This window comes from Phoca vitulina, unplaced genomic scaffold (assembly GCF_004348235.1).
Source record: "Phoca vitulina isolate PV1807 unplaced genomic scaffold, GSC_HSeal_1.0 scaffold49, whole genome shotgun sequence".
In the NCBI taxonomy this organism is placed as follows: domain Eukaryota; kingdom Metazoa; phylum Chordata; class Mammalia; order Carnivora; family Phocidae; genus Phoca; species Phoca vitulina.
Genome location: NW_022589752.1, coordinates 2,027,869 through 2,043,391, shown reverse-complemented (window position 1 = coordinate 2,043,391; position 15,523 = coordinate 2,027,869). Strand labels below are relative to the sequence as shown.

Below are 15,523 nucleotides of genomic sequence, written 5' to 3'. Positions count from 1 at the left end.
AAAAAAAAAAAAAAGTGGCTCTGTATAGGAGCCTTCTATCTTTATGTAAGTTAATAAAGAGGCCAGGAATGTTCTGCAGGTTTCAGAAATCTGGCGGCTGTTACTTTAACTCTGCAACTTAGACAGAAGACTTCTGTTTCTTTATGAGCACACTACAGTGAATATTTTGTCTAGCTGCAGGGGAAAAGCTTTGTCATGGACTTTGCAGACAATAGCCTTAAAAGTAAAATGGTCTGCTTTTGGTGCCGGGAGGTTCAGGGGCCTATTGTTAGTGCACAATGGATTTCTATTGCTGCATTCCTGCTTTGCAAAGGTTTGTTAGCTTTTAATGACTGACAGTACTCTATTGCAAATACCGTATTGGCTGTACCCTGTTTACATGCTACTCAAGAATTTTTGTGGAGTGCTGGAAAAAAGAAACAGTGGTGTTTGTTTGACCTACTCTGATAAGGTTTAAAAAATGATTTCGCTCATGAAGTGTTTACTGGGAATGTAGAAACATTGGAAATCCGTGCAGAAGTATTTTAAAGTTACTTTGAAAGCCTCAATGAACAGAAATATTGATTACAGTACAAAGAGATTTAAGCCGTTTTATTACTCAGAATTGTCATTACCATTTTCAAAACCACTATGGTACAGAAAGAGGGATATTTGAAGAAAAAGTAAAAGCAATTTCTTAGGATCTGTCTTCCTTAAAATGTAAGAAGTGGAGATACCTTGTTACAAAGGAAAAAAAAATACAACTTACACATTCCGTAGTAAATTCCATAGTAAATGTGTACACAGTAATTGTGGTAGGTGTGTGTGTGTGTGTGTGTGTGTGTGTGTGTGTGTGTATGCACCATATGTATAGACCATAGACCATGTAAAGCAGTAATCATACAGATTCACTATTTTATTTTCCAGAAGTTTTTGATATCTGAAAAAAAAAAAAAGCGTTCCCTATTGTCACAGTTTTTCCAAGGAAATTTCACCTCTACTTTTTTGAAAACTCCACAAGGGCTTTGTGACTCTGACAGTCAATGGCTGTAAGATGGAGGCCTGAGAGAAGTAGATAGCATTAGCCAAAGATGATGATGACGCCTTAAAATGCATTTTACTGTGGGGAAAATGAACCAGTTTCTAATAATCTTATGGTCTCTAGGCCAGACGGTCCCTTTGATAAGTTAACATGTACTCCCTTTATGCTCCTAGTAGGGGGTAAACAAATGTCTGAACAAACACAAATACACATAAACACCAATGTGGAGAATGGCAGTGTATGTCTTAGATCCAGATACTAAGTGTGGGTATTGTTATTTAGATGGAGCATACTGGGACACTTATCTTTTAGTACACTCCATTTTCTAACTGAATGCAGTGCTAATCGTGGGATTGAAAGCCATTGTAATTGTGTACCCATCTAAATGCTGACAAGAATATACAATTACATTGTTTGGAATTGAGTTTAATGTTTGGGAGTTTTATTAGCATTTATGTTTACTTATACATTAAAATTCAACACAAAAGAAGAGGTCAAAAACCATGTGATATATAGAAGCAAATATCAGACTAAAGCATAACCTTGCTCTTTAAAATATATGTGCCCTGTCTCAATACTGGGCATTTTAAAAGAATGTGAGACAAATCTGAAATAAGCAAATAATAGGTTTCCATTATAGGCATTACTCACTTTTCTAGATTTTGCAATCTTTGTAAAGCTTCTTTTATACCAACTTTTTTTTTTTTTTTTTTTTTTTAGTGTTCATGGTACTGGCAAATCTTTCCACAATGTGCTTACCACCATACGATGTTAAACACATATTATAAAGTGGATGTAATTGTAAACACACAGAGGGATATAATTACATGTAGCAGATTTAAGAGCTAATTCTTTGCCTTTTTTTTTTGCTCTGCATTTTATCAACATAATTATTTTTTGACTGCAGACTAACACCCTGAAATTGACAAGCATCTATTATAGCAGGAATTTGTTCACCAAATTGAAAAACAATGAACTGCAGGTTTATATGTACCCATTGTCATAAAGAATTAGTACGGCTTTGTTCCGCAAGAAGAAAAAGCTAATGATTTTGAAACAGCAGGTGACAAAAACACATTCTTCCCCCCCCCCCCCCCCCCCCCGTTATCAGTTTGTTGATGAAGTCATTATGAACTGGGGCCCGGATAGGGATGGCCTTATTTTTAGCAGATAGACTTTTAATGAGCTGCATTGTAAAGATAGTCGTGTTGATTTGCTTACATTTTTTTTTTTCTTTACTTAGAAACCCCCAGTATTGAAAAGCTACTCTCAAAGGACTGGAAAGACAAACTTCTTGCAATGGGATCAGGGAACTTTGGTGAAATAAAAGGTAATATATTTGCAATTATTTTGATCCAAAATGTACGAAAATGAAGTTTATATTTTGAAATATAACAGTGATACAGTGCTTCTCCCCCCATCCCCTCCTGCCTCATGTATTCTCTGTCTTTGGTGTTTCTTCCTTCTAGCTTGAAAGTGGATGTGTCAGGGTTCTTATTTTCTCTTTGTTTGTGCCTTATTAGATAAATGGAATGTCATTTTAACAGAATAACCCCACTGTATCTTCAAAAGGCTTTGGTTTTCATCATTTAAAAAAAAAAATTTAAATGATTTACCTTGTAAGTAGGAATGTATTTATATCAGGGTTAAAAACTGCCTATTATGATGATTTTATACATTCTACATATTAGAAGTGTGAATGTACATAATCTACATTTAAAACCAGAAATGATGAATGCAGAAAGCTTAATAAAGGTTGTTTTTCACTAATGAGAGCAATATTTTTGGTTTGGTTTTATTTGAATCAGACATTACAAACAACTAAGAGAAAAAGTCTGTATGGACTTCATGATACTGAATATTCATATATTAATAAACTTTTACTAATAACAGTGGGAGAGGGCTTAATTCCTCATATAAAAATAGAATCAAATGGTCATTTCAGTTAATTTTAATGTGTGTTTTCTCAAAGCCTAGTAGGCAGTCTATGGTTTTCTGTTTGTTGCCAATAGCACACTTGATTCTGAGTTCTAAAGAATTAATTTTGAGAAAAAAATACTACTTATTCATCAATATTAAAATATTTCGTTATATATTACTCTATATTTTTTGGTAGAAGCTGAATATATTTAAAATATCACCAGATTTATATTAATATACATGTAGAAATATGTGTATAAATAACTTTTTTGCATATGTATGTATGCGCACATGTTCTCCCAATGAAAAAGGCAATTGTCTTTCTTATGGCCCTGCTACACTGAAGCGTCCTGCAGAAAGGCAGGACACTAGCATCTCAGCGTTTGGAAACTTCCAGAAAATGCTGGACTGAATATTTCACTTTTCATCCATTCTACTTGAAGTTTACATATATTCAGGTTATGATTAAGTAGGCCTTGATGGTGAGAGAAAGAATGGGTGCTAATCAACACATTCAGTAACCAAAATCTATAATGGAATCAAATTCAAACAGATAATAATTTGTATGTCTTAAAGAGCTTGAAGACCAAGTTTAAAGAGAACAGAGAAATCTCTCTTCCGAGGCAGCAGATCCTTTATATTATTATGTTGGATTTTTAACCCATTTGCACCCGCGGTAGAGGATGTGTTCTCTCCAAGGTTCTTTATTCTCCTCTGACCTGAGTGAAAACTGAGAGTAGAACAGAGAAGACCGCCTGTTCCAAGCCTTGTGATCTCATTCCATTGGAGGACAAACATTTTTCCCTCCCTCGTTTTCTTCACAAGTCAGACTTAAAAGCCGCCACAGCAGTGATGATAAGCTTGGAGGAAAGCAGCTCCGCTCGCCTTTCAGGCTTGCCTGTGGGGTTAGTTCAGGAAGCTGTAGTACAGTCAAAAGAAGTTCCGTCTTTAATTTTGAGTTTTTTAAGCTTCACATTCAGAGCATAAGTTTGGTGATTGTCCTCTGGTTCTATTCAAAAAAGCTGTTTTCTGATGCATTTAAAAAGCAACTGTGGATCTTTCTTTGGTTGGGGGCATGGTTATTAGGTGCTTGGATAGGTTTGGCAGAAAACTGGGAAAATAGCACTGGCTTACTTTTCCTACTGACTGCCCGTGACAGTTGCAATTACTCTCCATTGTTCATAGGTGGCTAGAAAGTGGAAAGGATACAATAGTGTGTAGCCCTCTGGGGGTAAATGAATTTGACTTAATGGTTCTTGGGGGGTCAGACACTATGATTATGCCATGCCCAGGAATGTGGTTTTCATGCCACCTCAGAAGAAGTTATGTGAGAACAATGGCTTAGCTGTTTGGCAGGGTTTTTTTTGTTTTTTTTTTGTTTTTTATGAAGCAAATAAAGGTGTAAGTCTCGTGTATGTGCGCACCGTTTTGGGTTGAGGTAGGCAAGAATAAGTGTGAGCTTTTCTTTATCTGGAAATATGAACTCATTCAACTATTAGATGATTAGCGATAATCGAGAATAATATATTTAATACACTCTTTGCATATGTTAGCACGGGTACTGCCTTTACAGTATTTACCAAGTCTTGTCAACTGAAACTTTTCTCCTCTGTTTACACTGGTCAGTTTTCATTTAACTTTTAATTAGTTCCAGAAAACATGTGAGTGAATGAGTGTGCGTGTGTGTGTGTCGTGTGTATGTGTGCGCGAGCGCGAGCGCACCTATTCTTAATATCTAAAACTGTAGCCAAGGGAGAGCAGAGCTCAGTTCCTAAGCACTGGCTTCAAGCTGCTGCATGTGAATTAATTTCAGGGCATTTGGACAAAGGTTAATATTACAGATTGGCAAAGTTCAAAGAAGTGTTTCTTGCTATTACTGTTTAAAAAGTTAAAATGATAAACTTTTAAAAATAGGGGAAATAAATAGCATTTGGTTTGGATGTTTTAGCTATCCATAAGTAGTTGTCATACCCACTTAAAGTCAATCTCATTTTTCAAGAAACAATGTGGGTTAGTAAAGGTCACCCACTTCTGAAAGCATAAAATTATTTCTCATGTTAGATTATTTTGCCTGTTAGAATTTATACCATTTTATGGTCTGGTACCTTGGAAATGTGAAGTAATTAGGTTTTAAAGTTACATTCAAAACAGCCCTCTAAAAAACATCCAAAAAGGACACTAGATCCAGTTTTGCCGAACGCAACTGTGTGACTGAAAAGCTTGGCCCACCGTCAATATATGTGTATCCGCTGATGAGCTGCCGGAAGAAATGACTTATTTCTTCTTCTCCAGTCAGCTATCTCGTGCGGACCAGTCAGCTTGCGGGGTTTTTTGTTGTTATCTATAGCAGAAGCACTGAGTAACGGTTGTGTGAGGTGAAGAAATACCTCTTAGAGCCTCATAGTTACCGAGAGGGGGACAAAACCACGCCTGCTCTCCCCTTGGCAACGGGGCCGTCACACGTTGTTTTAGCTAGCATGAAATTCCATTACACTGAAGGTCATTGCATTGGCACTTCACCTGAGCACAGTATCTGGGGATCTGTGGCAGCTTTGACTCATCTAAACAGATCATTTTCTTTTCAATAAAGTCATTGCAAGAGTTTGTATTTTACGGACTTTTTTTTTTTTTTTTTTTTTTTGTAGAATTGTGACCAAAAAATCTGCATGCAGAATTCTCGCAAATATTTCTATCTTGGTGAAGTTAGAAAAGCAGGGCGTTGTCTGAGAGGTTTTCTGTCCAGGTGCCTCAGATAAGCCCAAATCAGTTTTGCCACCTGCCTTGTATAAAGAATTCTTCAGAGCCTGGTTTCTTTGCCATTGGTATCTCTGGTAGACCCTTTCTGACCCTGCTCAGAATGCATTAATTTAGGCCGGGAAAATGTTGTATCCGGTATTAAGAAAAATGCCAGCTGCAGTTGGTATAATAAAAAATTGGCTCTTTTGAAAGCTATAATTTTGTTCTTTCTAGAAGATGGAACATAAAGGCAAACACCAGACCGCTCTAGAATGCCAGTAATAGATTCGAGGAAATAACCTATTCGGTGATATTTTGGCCTCTTAGAACTCATGATAAATACATGCTCTTTAGATCCCACATGTGGGTTAAAGTAGATCCTCTGTTAGGTGACGTAACATTTTGAGATAAAAGAGATGTGGATTCAGTATGTGGCTTGAAAGAGATAATTCCGTTTAAATGACATTAGACGATTTGTAAACAAATCGGCATGGAATAAGAACCTGGTCCCAGGTAATAAATCTAGTAAGGGATCCTTAGAATTTTTAAATTTAAAACATGGAAACTAAAATCCCCGTTTAGTTACGTAAGGGTTTTTGTCACTTTGAAAGTTGTTTTAAACCCTTTCTTTTAAAATCAAAAAAACTAAGAATCGCATGCTTTGCTCATACTGACTTTGTGACTTACTTCATTTGCACATTAACCTAAAATATATGCCTGCACATTTTTATAAAAGGGTTGGAAATGTTGATTATTTTTTGAGGGAACTGTTGCCTCTGAAACGTGTTCAATGCAAGAGTCAGCCGTGAAGAAGGTACATAACACATAGACATTTACTTCTAAATAAAGTGAATGCTTAATGTTTTCAATCTACTAAGCTTGTTTTATAGTTCCTCTGTAGTTGCTTATGAGTCGTGTGTTCACTTTTTTTTAAAAAACTACTTTGTGAGAACCGAAGAAAGACTACTGGTCCACAGCATATAAGGTTTGGCAAGGTCTGTCAAAGTGACAAAAAAGTGACTTTATGTTTCCTGCCCATCAGTGACTTGCTCTGTCCCAGAATGCCAGAGGCTTTATGCCAGTGTATAAACAGAGCAAGTGATGGAAAGAGAATGGTCAGACATTGGATCTCATTGATTTCTGTATTGATGATCTAGTTCACGAATTAAGAAGTTTTATATATCTTTCAAAGAAGGTACTTAATAATGCGTGTTTTATTTTTTATTTTTCATTTTTTAAAAGATTTATTTATTTTATTTTAGAGAAAGAGAGAGAGCAAATAGGGAGAGGGGCACAGGGAGAGAATCTTCAAGCAGATTTCCCACTGAACGGAGCCCAATGAAGAGCTCATCGCATGACCCATGAGATCACGACCTGAGTCAAAACTAAGAATCAGATGCTTAACCAGCTGAGCCACCCAGGCACCCCAATAATGCATGTTTTAAACAGATACTCTTACATATTAAATCTGATTCTGTATTTGAAAATAAAAATATGCCTTCTTCAATATTTTTTTTCTCATTTAAAAATACATTCATTCATTTAATGAGTATTCATTCGTGCAAGGGATGTGAAGATTCTAAAACTGAAATAATTTGGGGTGCCTGGGTGGCTCAGTCGTTAAGTGTCTGCCTTCGGCTCAGGTCGTGATCCCAGGGTCCTGGGATCAAGCTCCGCATCGGGCCCTTCATCAGGCTCTGCATCAAGCTCCCTGCTCAGCAGTAAGCCTGCTTCTCCCTCTCCCACTCACCCTGCTTGTGTTCCCTCTCTCGCTGTCTCTCTCTCGCTGTCAAAAAAATAAATAAATAAAATCTTTAAAAAAATAAAATTGAAATAATTTTAAAACCATTATTTTTTTTCTTGTAGATATGGACTCCAAAGCTTACACTATCCAGATTATTAGATGATGGAATTAACCTAAAACCCTCTCCTCTTTTAAATGACTATTTTTCTTCCTAGGGAAGCATGGTGTAGTTAAAAAAAAAAACAAAAAACTGGTGTCATGTTGCTGTGATTCTTCCAAGGACTTGTGGAAATCAGTTTAACTCTTTTGGTTTATTGCCTCATCTGCTCACTTAAAAAACAGTTGCAGATTACTATTGATTACATGCCCATTTATGTACAGGCACCTTGTAAACATTTTCCTTACAAAATTATTGTGACAGAGTCATTTTATTCCCAATTTACATAGGAAGAAGTGGAAACAGAGAGAGAGAGAGAGAGGAGAGAGAGAGAGATTAATTATCCAAAACCACATACTTTAGTTGTGACAGAGTCAAGATGTGAACCTAATCCTGCCTGTCTTCAAAGCCTGTGCTCTTTGCATGATGCTTGGCAGTCTCTCCTCAGTAAAGTTGGAATGGATGATCTCTAAAATCCTTTAAAACTTGAAAACATTTCCAGACCCAACACAGCTGGATGCAGCGCCCTCTGAGAGGCAGTCATGATATTCTACTCTATGCTTAGATCTGTCCCTTAGCACACATACACTGTTTTGTATTGTTAGCTTATTTACATATTTACCTTTCCCTTGTATACTACTAATTTGCCATTGGCCCAAAGTTTGGGACCCAGTTTGTACTTGATGAAAGGATGACAATTTAAAAATGCCATGTTTTGAGAAGATTATTATAGACAACATTAAAGTCTGTAAATGTGGCAAAGTTGATGTGATTTAAACAACAAAAAAAAAGCAACAACTGTTTTTTACATTTTAAAAACAATATCCAAGGAGGTAGGTGGAATAATCTTGGGAAAAATTTGTAAAATTATAATTTTCATTAAAGGTAAATATTTGTAATAAGAAATAGAATAGAGTAAAAAAAAAGGAATAAGAACAACCCTTGCTTTCACTACAAAAGTGATAATGCACACATCTTGTCTATAATATCTCAGAAGCAAAGCATCAACCATAGGATAATAATGGTAAAGATCATAGCTACTTGTCAAATGTTCCATTTCACTCTTATGTCAGTTACCTTATAACTGAAAGCTTCCTATAGGAGATATATTTAAATCCAAGCCAAAGGCCTCTTTTTAATATCTTAAAGCAAAAGAACAAAAACCACTGTTTTTTCAAAATGATTATTGAAATCTATAAGGTAAGAATATGTATAATATTGGCAGTGTATAATAGAATATCAATTACTTTATTCTGTCATGTAATAAATAATAATATTCCTTATATAATTTTAATTGATTCTAACCTCTCAGGGTATTTATATAGCAGTAAAGGGTAGGTAGCTAAATTTTATCAAAGTTTGATTAAATTTGTTCTTAATGAAAAAGACCAATTCATAGATGTTTATAAGTTGGATAACCGAAAAAATACTCCTTTAATGAATTAGAATGATGCCACTAATATCTTTGATGAGGGAGTCTGCCTTTTCTCTCTTGTTCAGTAAGAGTGCCACTGAAAGAAGCTTTAGTTGTACATTTAGACTAACTTAAGTTAGTTTTTATTCATTGTATTTTTAGTTCATTCAACAAATATTGCTGTCTGGCCATGTGCTATGTTCTAGAGATAGAATGGTAGCAAGTAGAGTAGATGGATTTCTGCCCTTTTAAAGCTTACAGTATGGTAGAGCCTCTTTCATTAGGCAGAATTTTTAAAGGCAGGACAACAAATTATTTTTAGGTTTTTCAAGAGGAGTACCAGTTGAGAACAACAATATTTTCATTAAAAAAATTAAAACAAGTCAAGTCCTATCCAAAGTTTAACACTAATAGGCTAAGTAACACCAATTATTAAAGGGGAAAAGAAAAAAAACCCTTGCAAAGATTGACCATTGCTTTGTAACAAAGAATTAAATTTCTGGTAAGTTTTTTGAAGGAAGAAACATAATCCCCAGTTTACTTTTAGTGTCAAAATTCTGGGCCTTTCCCCTTCTTCTTGAATGAGTTTACTCTTACATTTCCTTTATTTGTATAATAACTCTTAGCAGTTTATTTTGATTTTGATCATTTAATTTCAAGCCATATATCTGTTTCATTTGAGTGGAATAAAACAATATTGGGGAAATGTCAGCTTCCACAGATATTTTTCTTATAATTTTAAATGTGTTCAAGACCATTTTCAATCTGAGTAATCCTGATGAGGGTTTTCCTTATGCATAGAATTGTACATTATTAGTCAATCAAGGACTTTTCCCTGTTCTTATGAAATTTACTTTATTCATTTAGCAAATTGTGATGGGATGTCTACGTTGCTGGATTCCCAGCATCAAACAAAACAAACTAGTATTCTGCTATCATAAAGTTTATATTCTATGGAGGATTCAATAAATATATGACTATGGTAATAAAATACAACATATGGTGTTAACTACTATGAACAGAATAAAAATTAAATGATGTGACTGAAAGTGAGATGGTGGCTTCCTAAATTTCATTGTTCAAGGGAGGCAGTCTGAGGAGTTGGCATTTAAATGATTATCTGGTTGGATCTGATAGTTTATTATCTTTTCCATTTAAATGTAAGCTCTCTGAAACAGAGACATTTTTGTCTGGCCTAGACACTGTGATATCCCCAACACCTAGAATAGTGTGAGGGACATAGAAGGAACTCTTCAGGTATATGCAAAAGGAATGAAAGGGAAAAGTTCATCTTTGAAGTGGTTCTCTCCCAGGGGAAATTTGGCATTGTCTGGAAACATTTTTGGTTGTTATAACTAGGTGGGAAGTGCTACTAGCATCTAGCCAGAGATGCTACACGACACAGTCCCCAGAAAAGGAACTGTCTAGTCCAAAATGTCAACAGTGCCAAGATTGAGAAATCTTGATCTAAGACAAGACTTTTCCATGGAAAACAATTGGAGCACAAAGACCCTAATATGGGAGCAACTTTAAAAAATGGTCTTGAACACATTTGAACTTTGTGTATTGGTATTGGAGGAACTCAAAGAAGACCATGTAACTGAAGCACTTTTACAAAAGAGAAATGGAAGAGATGATGCCAGAGAAGGTAAGAGCTAGATCATTCAGGGCTTTGTTAGGGTAAGGAGTTTGGATTTTATTCTATGTGCAGGGTAAAGCTCTGACATGATTTTATACAGGTGTGTGACATGATCTGATTTACTTTTCTAAATGGATCACTCTGAACTTTTGCTTGAAGAATAGCTTCTAGTAGGAGAAGAAGTGGAAGCAGGTAGAATGGTTAGAAAACAATTGGTAGTAGTGAAGGCAAGAGATTATGATGGCCTGGAATTAAGAGTTTGTACTGGAGATAGAGACTCATGGGCTAATTTCTATGTTCTCGGGTTAATAGGATTCCCAATGAATTAAATATGGAAAACGAGGAAGATGAAAGGATGTAACAATATAGGGGTGGTGATATCTCTTACTGAGAAAGGGATGACTGAAGCTGATGCCCTTCTTTCATGTCTTGTGTCTTCTTTACACTAAGGAATGTTCTGACCTGTACTTCTGTGGAACCTGGGGGACTCTAACAGTCACTCAGATGATTACCATGCCTACAGTCATGAAACAATATATTTGCCTCTTACTTCAATAATCCTTCACTCAGGGGAATTGAAGCAGGACTAGCATAGATTAAAACACTTAAGAGTGCAAAGAAATGAAACATGAAAATAAATTATTATCAGTGACACACACAAACATGAACTCATACCATTAGCTATCTGAATCTGGTTGACCTAGGCCATAGATACAGGATTGTGCCCCCATAGTGTTGTATACGTGTAAGATTCTTAAAAATCTTAAATCTATGTGAAGAAACAGTAGCTCCTCTTTTTGTTTGGGAGGCCTCTGGATTTTCCAGTGATGTTTACACACACACACACACACACACACACACACATACACACATACACACACTTAAAGTCTAGGATATTTTATGACTCTTAACTAGTTTCTCTAATATTCATAGACCACTTATTGGACCCTCCCCATGCACTGGAAGATAATTATTGTGAAGATCATGATAATTTAGAGATGAAGCCATAGAGTTTACTCCATCTTAATTTAGTACTTTTATAAAAGTGGGGGAAATTTCTTTTGCAAAAGCTTAAGTTCCTTGGCTCAACTCACTTAAGCCAAAACCAGAACTTCTGTATAACTCATGTAAGATAATACATATCCCCACTTCTCTTGGCTATATTGCATTCCTAAACCTGAGAGTAGTTTAAAGGGAAGTGACTTACTCATTAAAATTTTAGATAATTTACTATATGCCAGGTCTCCTAGTAGGTAATGAGGGTATAAAAGTTGGTAATTTACAGCTGTTGCTGTCACAGCTATCTCTGCTGACTTTAGGAAATAAATGTGAAAATAAGATTTATAATGTAATGATTAAATAGTATAATAAAGATATCCACTGTGTGGGTTCCAAAAGAAGGGAACAGCTGTTATCCATGAGAGTCAGGATAAGAGTCTTAAAGAACAAGGCATATGACCTGGAACATGAAGAATGAACGTTTAGAGAGGGAGTGGCCAAGGTAAGACATTTGTGAAGGGTGGTGTCCTTTGTGGAGGATGTTGAAAAGTCACTGTGGCTAGAATTTAGGATGCACAAAGGAAGTGAGAAGGTTGGATCACAATTAGAAGGACCTTATTCATTCTTAAGAATGAATTGACATATTATTCCAAAGACAATGAGGAACAAGTGGAGGTATTTAAATGATTATTAAAATCATAGTTACATGGGTAGATTTGTTTTTCTAGGAAGATAATTTTGGTACCAGTTTGAGGATAGACTTATAGAGAGAAAAATTAGTGACAGGAAGTTCTATTAAAGGCTACAGGGGGGCACCTGGGTGGCTCAGTTGGTTAAGCGACTGCCTTTGGCTCAGGTCATGATCCTGGAGTCCTGGGATTCAAGTCCCACATCGGGCTCCCGGCTCAGTGGGGAGCCTGCTTCTCCCTCTGACCCTCTCCCCTCTCATGCTGTTTCTCTCTCGCTTGCTCTCTAATAAATAAATAAAATCTTTAAAAAAAAAAAAAAAGGCTACAGGGGTGCGTGGGTGGCTCAGTCTGTTGAGTGGCCAACTCTGATCTCAGCTCAAGTCTTGATCTCAGAGTTGTGAGTTCAGGCCCCGCGTTGCTACAACAATTCATGAAAAGATGAAAAATGTCAGTGGAGATAAGGAAGGGAGGCTGGAACAAGAGGTCTCCCTACATACTCTAAAACAGCATTTATGTTACGGTGTCCTTTGTGTGAAGAAAATTGTTGTGGGTTGAATTGTGTCCCTCTAAAAATTCATATGTTCAAATTCTAACTTCTAGTACCTCAGAATATGACTGTACTTGGAAATACGGTCTGTATAGAGGCAATTAAGTTAAAATGAGGCCATTAGGGTGAATCCTAATCCAATATGACTGCTGTCTTTATAAGAAGAGGAAATTTGGACATGTGTAGAGAGTGATGACATGAAGACACAGGAAGAAGAGGGCCATCTACAAGCCTAGGAGAAAGGTCTGGAACAGCTCGCTCCCTCATAGCCCTCAGGAGGAGCTGAGGTGCTGACACCTTAGTCTTGGACTTCTCGCCAATAAATATAAATTTCTATTCTTTAAGCCATACAATCTGTAGTACTTTGTTACAGCAGCTCTGGTAAACTAGTACAGAAATATTCTGGCATATGCTTGAATCTACGTTTACAAGAGTATGATAATAATAATAATTGTAGTTCTCTCTGAAGGAATAGTATTCAGAGGAGATCTTTCACTGCATACCCTTTTCTAATTACTGACTATTTACTCATGTAAACATAATAATATTGCAGAAATACATTTGACTAATTAAAATTAAAACTGAAACAAAGCTATTTTGAGAAAAAATGATCATGATTTGTTGATACAATGCATTCAGGAGGATGCGTAGTTGAGAAGAGAATTGAGGATGTTGTTAATATTTCTAACTTAGAATGTTGATTGAGTGATAACGCTTTAAAAATGAGAAAAATGCAGAACCCCACCTTATACATGTTGAATTTTAAAAGTGAGATCTACACTCAGGATATCTGTTCTGCATCTATAAGTAAGTGACTAGGGTTGGAGGACAAACTCAGGGTTGGCATAAACCTTAATATTTCATTGACTCTGAGACAGTATTCATTGTAAGACTCAGAGGGTTTAAAATATACAAAGTGTGTATCTGAGAATCATTGAAATATAAATAAGTGAAGACAAAAGGATTTTGTTAATCTTTCATATACTGAATGCCAAAATGATACTTGCTTATACTCAACAAACAAGTATATTTCTTTACACATTGGTATTACACCAGTTATGTAAATGGATAATATCACCTTAAACTTTTAAGTTATATTTCCACATATTATACATGAAATATATTTTTCTAAGTATGTAAATAATAAGAACATTGTAGAAAATGCTCTTTAAAAGTATAAAAATATTAAAATGGCTTATAATTCCATCACCTAGAAATAGCCACTATTAATACATAAATAAATTTTCTTCCAGTCTTTTTTTTCTATAAATACAGATATGTGCATACATTAGATTTTTATACAAATATTTTCTTTTTTTTTAAATTGATGTGTAACTGACATACAATATCATATTAGTTTCTGGGGTACAATTCAATATTCAATATTTGTGTATAATTGTGAAATAATCACAGTAAGTCTGATTAACATCCATCACCAAACACAGTTCCAAAATTTTTTTCTTGTGATGAGAACTTTTAAGACCTACTTTCTTAGCAACTTTCAAATATGCAGGACAGTATTATTAACTATAGTCACTGTGCTGTACATGACATTCCCATGACTTGTTTATTTTATAACTGGAAGTTTGTACTTTTTGACCCCTTTCACCTATTTCACCCACCCCTTATCCCTGCCTCTAGCAACTACCAGTCTGTTCTTGAATTTATGAGATTGGATTTTTGTTTGTTTCTCTCTCTCCTTTTTTTTTTTTCAGATACCACATATAATTGAGATCATATGGTGTTTGTCTTTGTCTGTCTGACTTATTTCACTTAGTATAATGCCCATAAGGTCTATTTGTATTGTCACAAATGGCAAGATTTATTCTTTTTTTTATCACTGAATAATATTCCAGTGTGTGTGTGTGTGTGTGTGCATTACATCTTCTTTATCCATTCATCCATCAATGGACATAGGCTGTTTTTATATCATGGCTATTGTAAAAAATGCTGCTATACATGGGGGTTCATATATCAATGATACTGATATTAATATTCCTATATCAAGCCAGTGTGTTCATTTTCTTTTAATAAATACCCAGAAGTGGAATTGCTGGATCATATGATAGTTATATTTTTAATTTTTTGAGAAACATTCATACTATTTCCCATAATAGCTGCACGAATTTACATTCCCACCAACAGTGCACAAAAGTCCCCTTTTTTCCACATTCTTGCCAATGCTTGTTATTTCTTCTCTTTTTAGTTAATAGCCATTCTGTGAGGTGTGAGGTGAGATCTCATTGTGGGTTTTTTTGTGTCGGTGTGTGTAGTTTGGAGTTGCATTTCCCTGATGATTAGTGATGCTGAGAATCTCTTCATGTACCTGCTGGCCTAATGTATGTCTTCTTTGGAAAAATATTTATATTCTCTGCCCATTTTTTAATTGGATTGAATTTTATTTGTTTTGTTTGCTATTGAGTTGTATGAGCTCTTTATTTATTTTGGATATTAACCTTTTATCAGATATATAATTTTCTCCCATTCAGTAGGTTGCCTTTTCACAAATGTTTCATTACTACCCAGTTTTTTCACCTAGCTTTATATCATGAACAAGTTCCCATACCATTAAATATTCTTAAAAAATAGTTTTTTCATGGGTGAAAAATACAATCTGGATGTTCCATAATTATTTGATTATTCCCATTTGACATTGA

At 35.4% G+C, this 15,523-nt stretch overlaps 1 protein-coding gene across 17 annotated transcripts in view; it reads left to right on the top strand.

The window, feature by feature from the left end:
• Positions 1 to 15,523, top strand: part of SOX5 (SRY-box transcription factor 5) — a 1,002,891-nt gene that overhangs the window by 786,450 nt on the left and 200,918 nt on the right. For all 17 annotated transcript variants that reach the window (XM_032432676.1, XM_032432674.1, XM_032432680.1 and 14 more), the window contains one exon: positions 2,265 to 2,351. In XM_032432676.1, the coding sequence (XP_032288567.1) occupies positions 2,265 to 2,351 (87 nt within the window). The remainder of the gene's footprint in view (positions 1 to 2,264; positions 2,352 to 15,523) is intronic.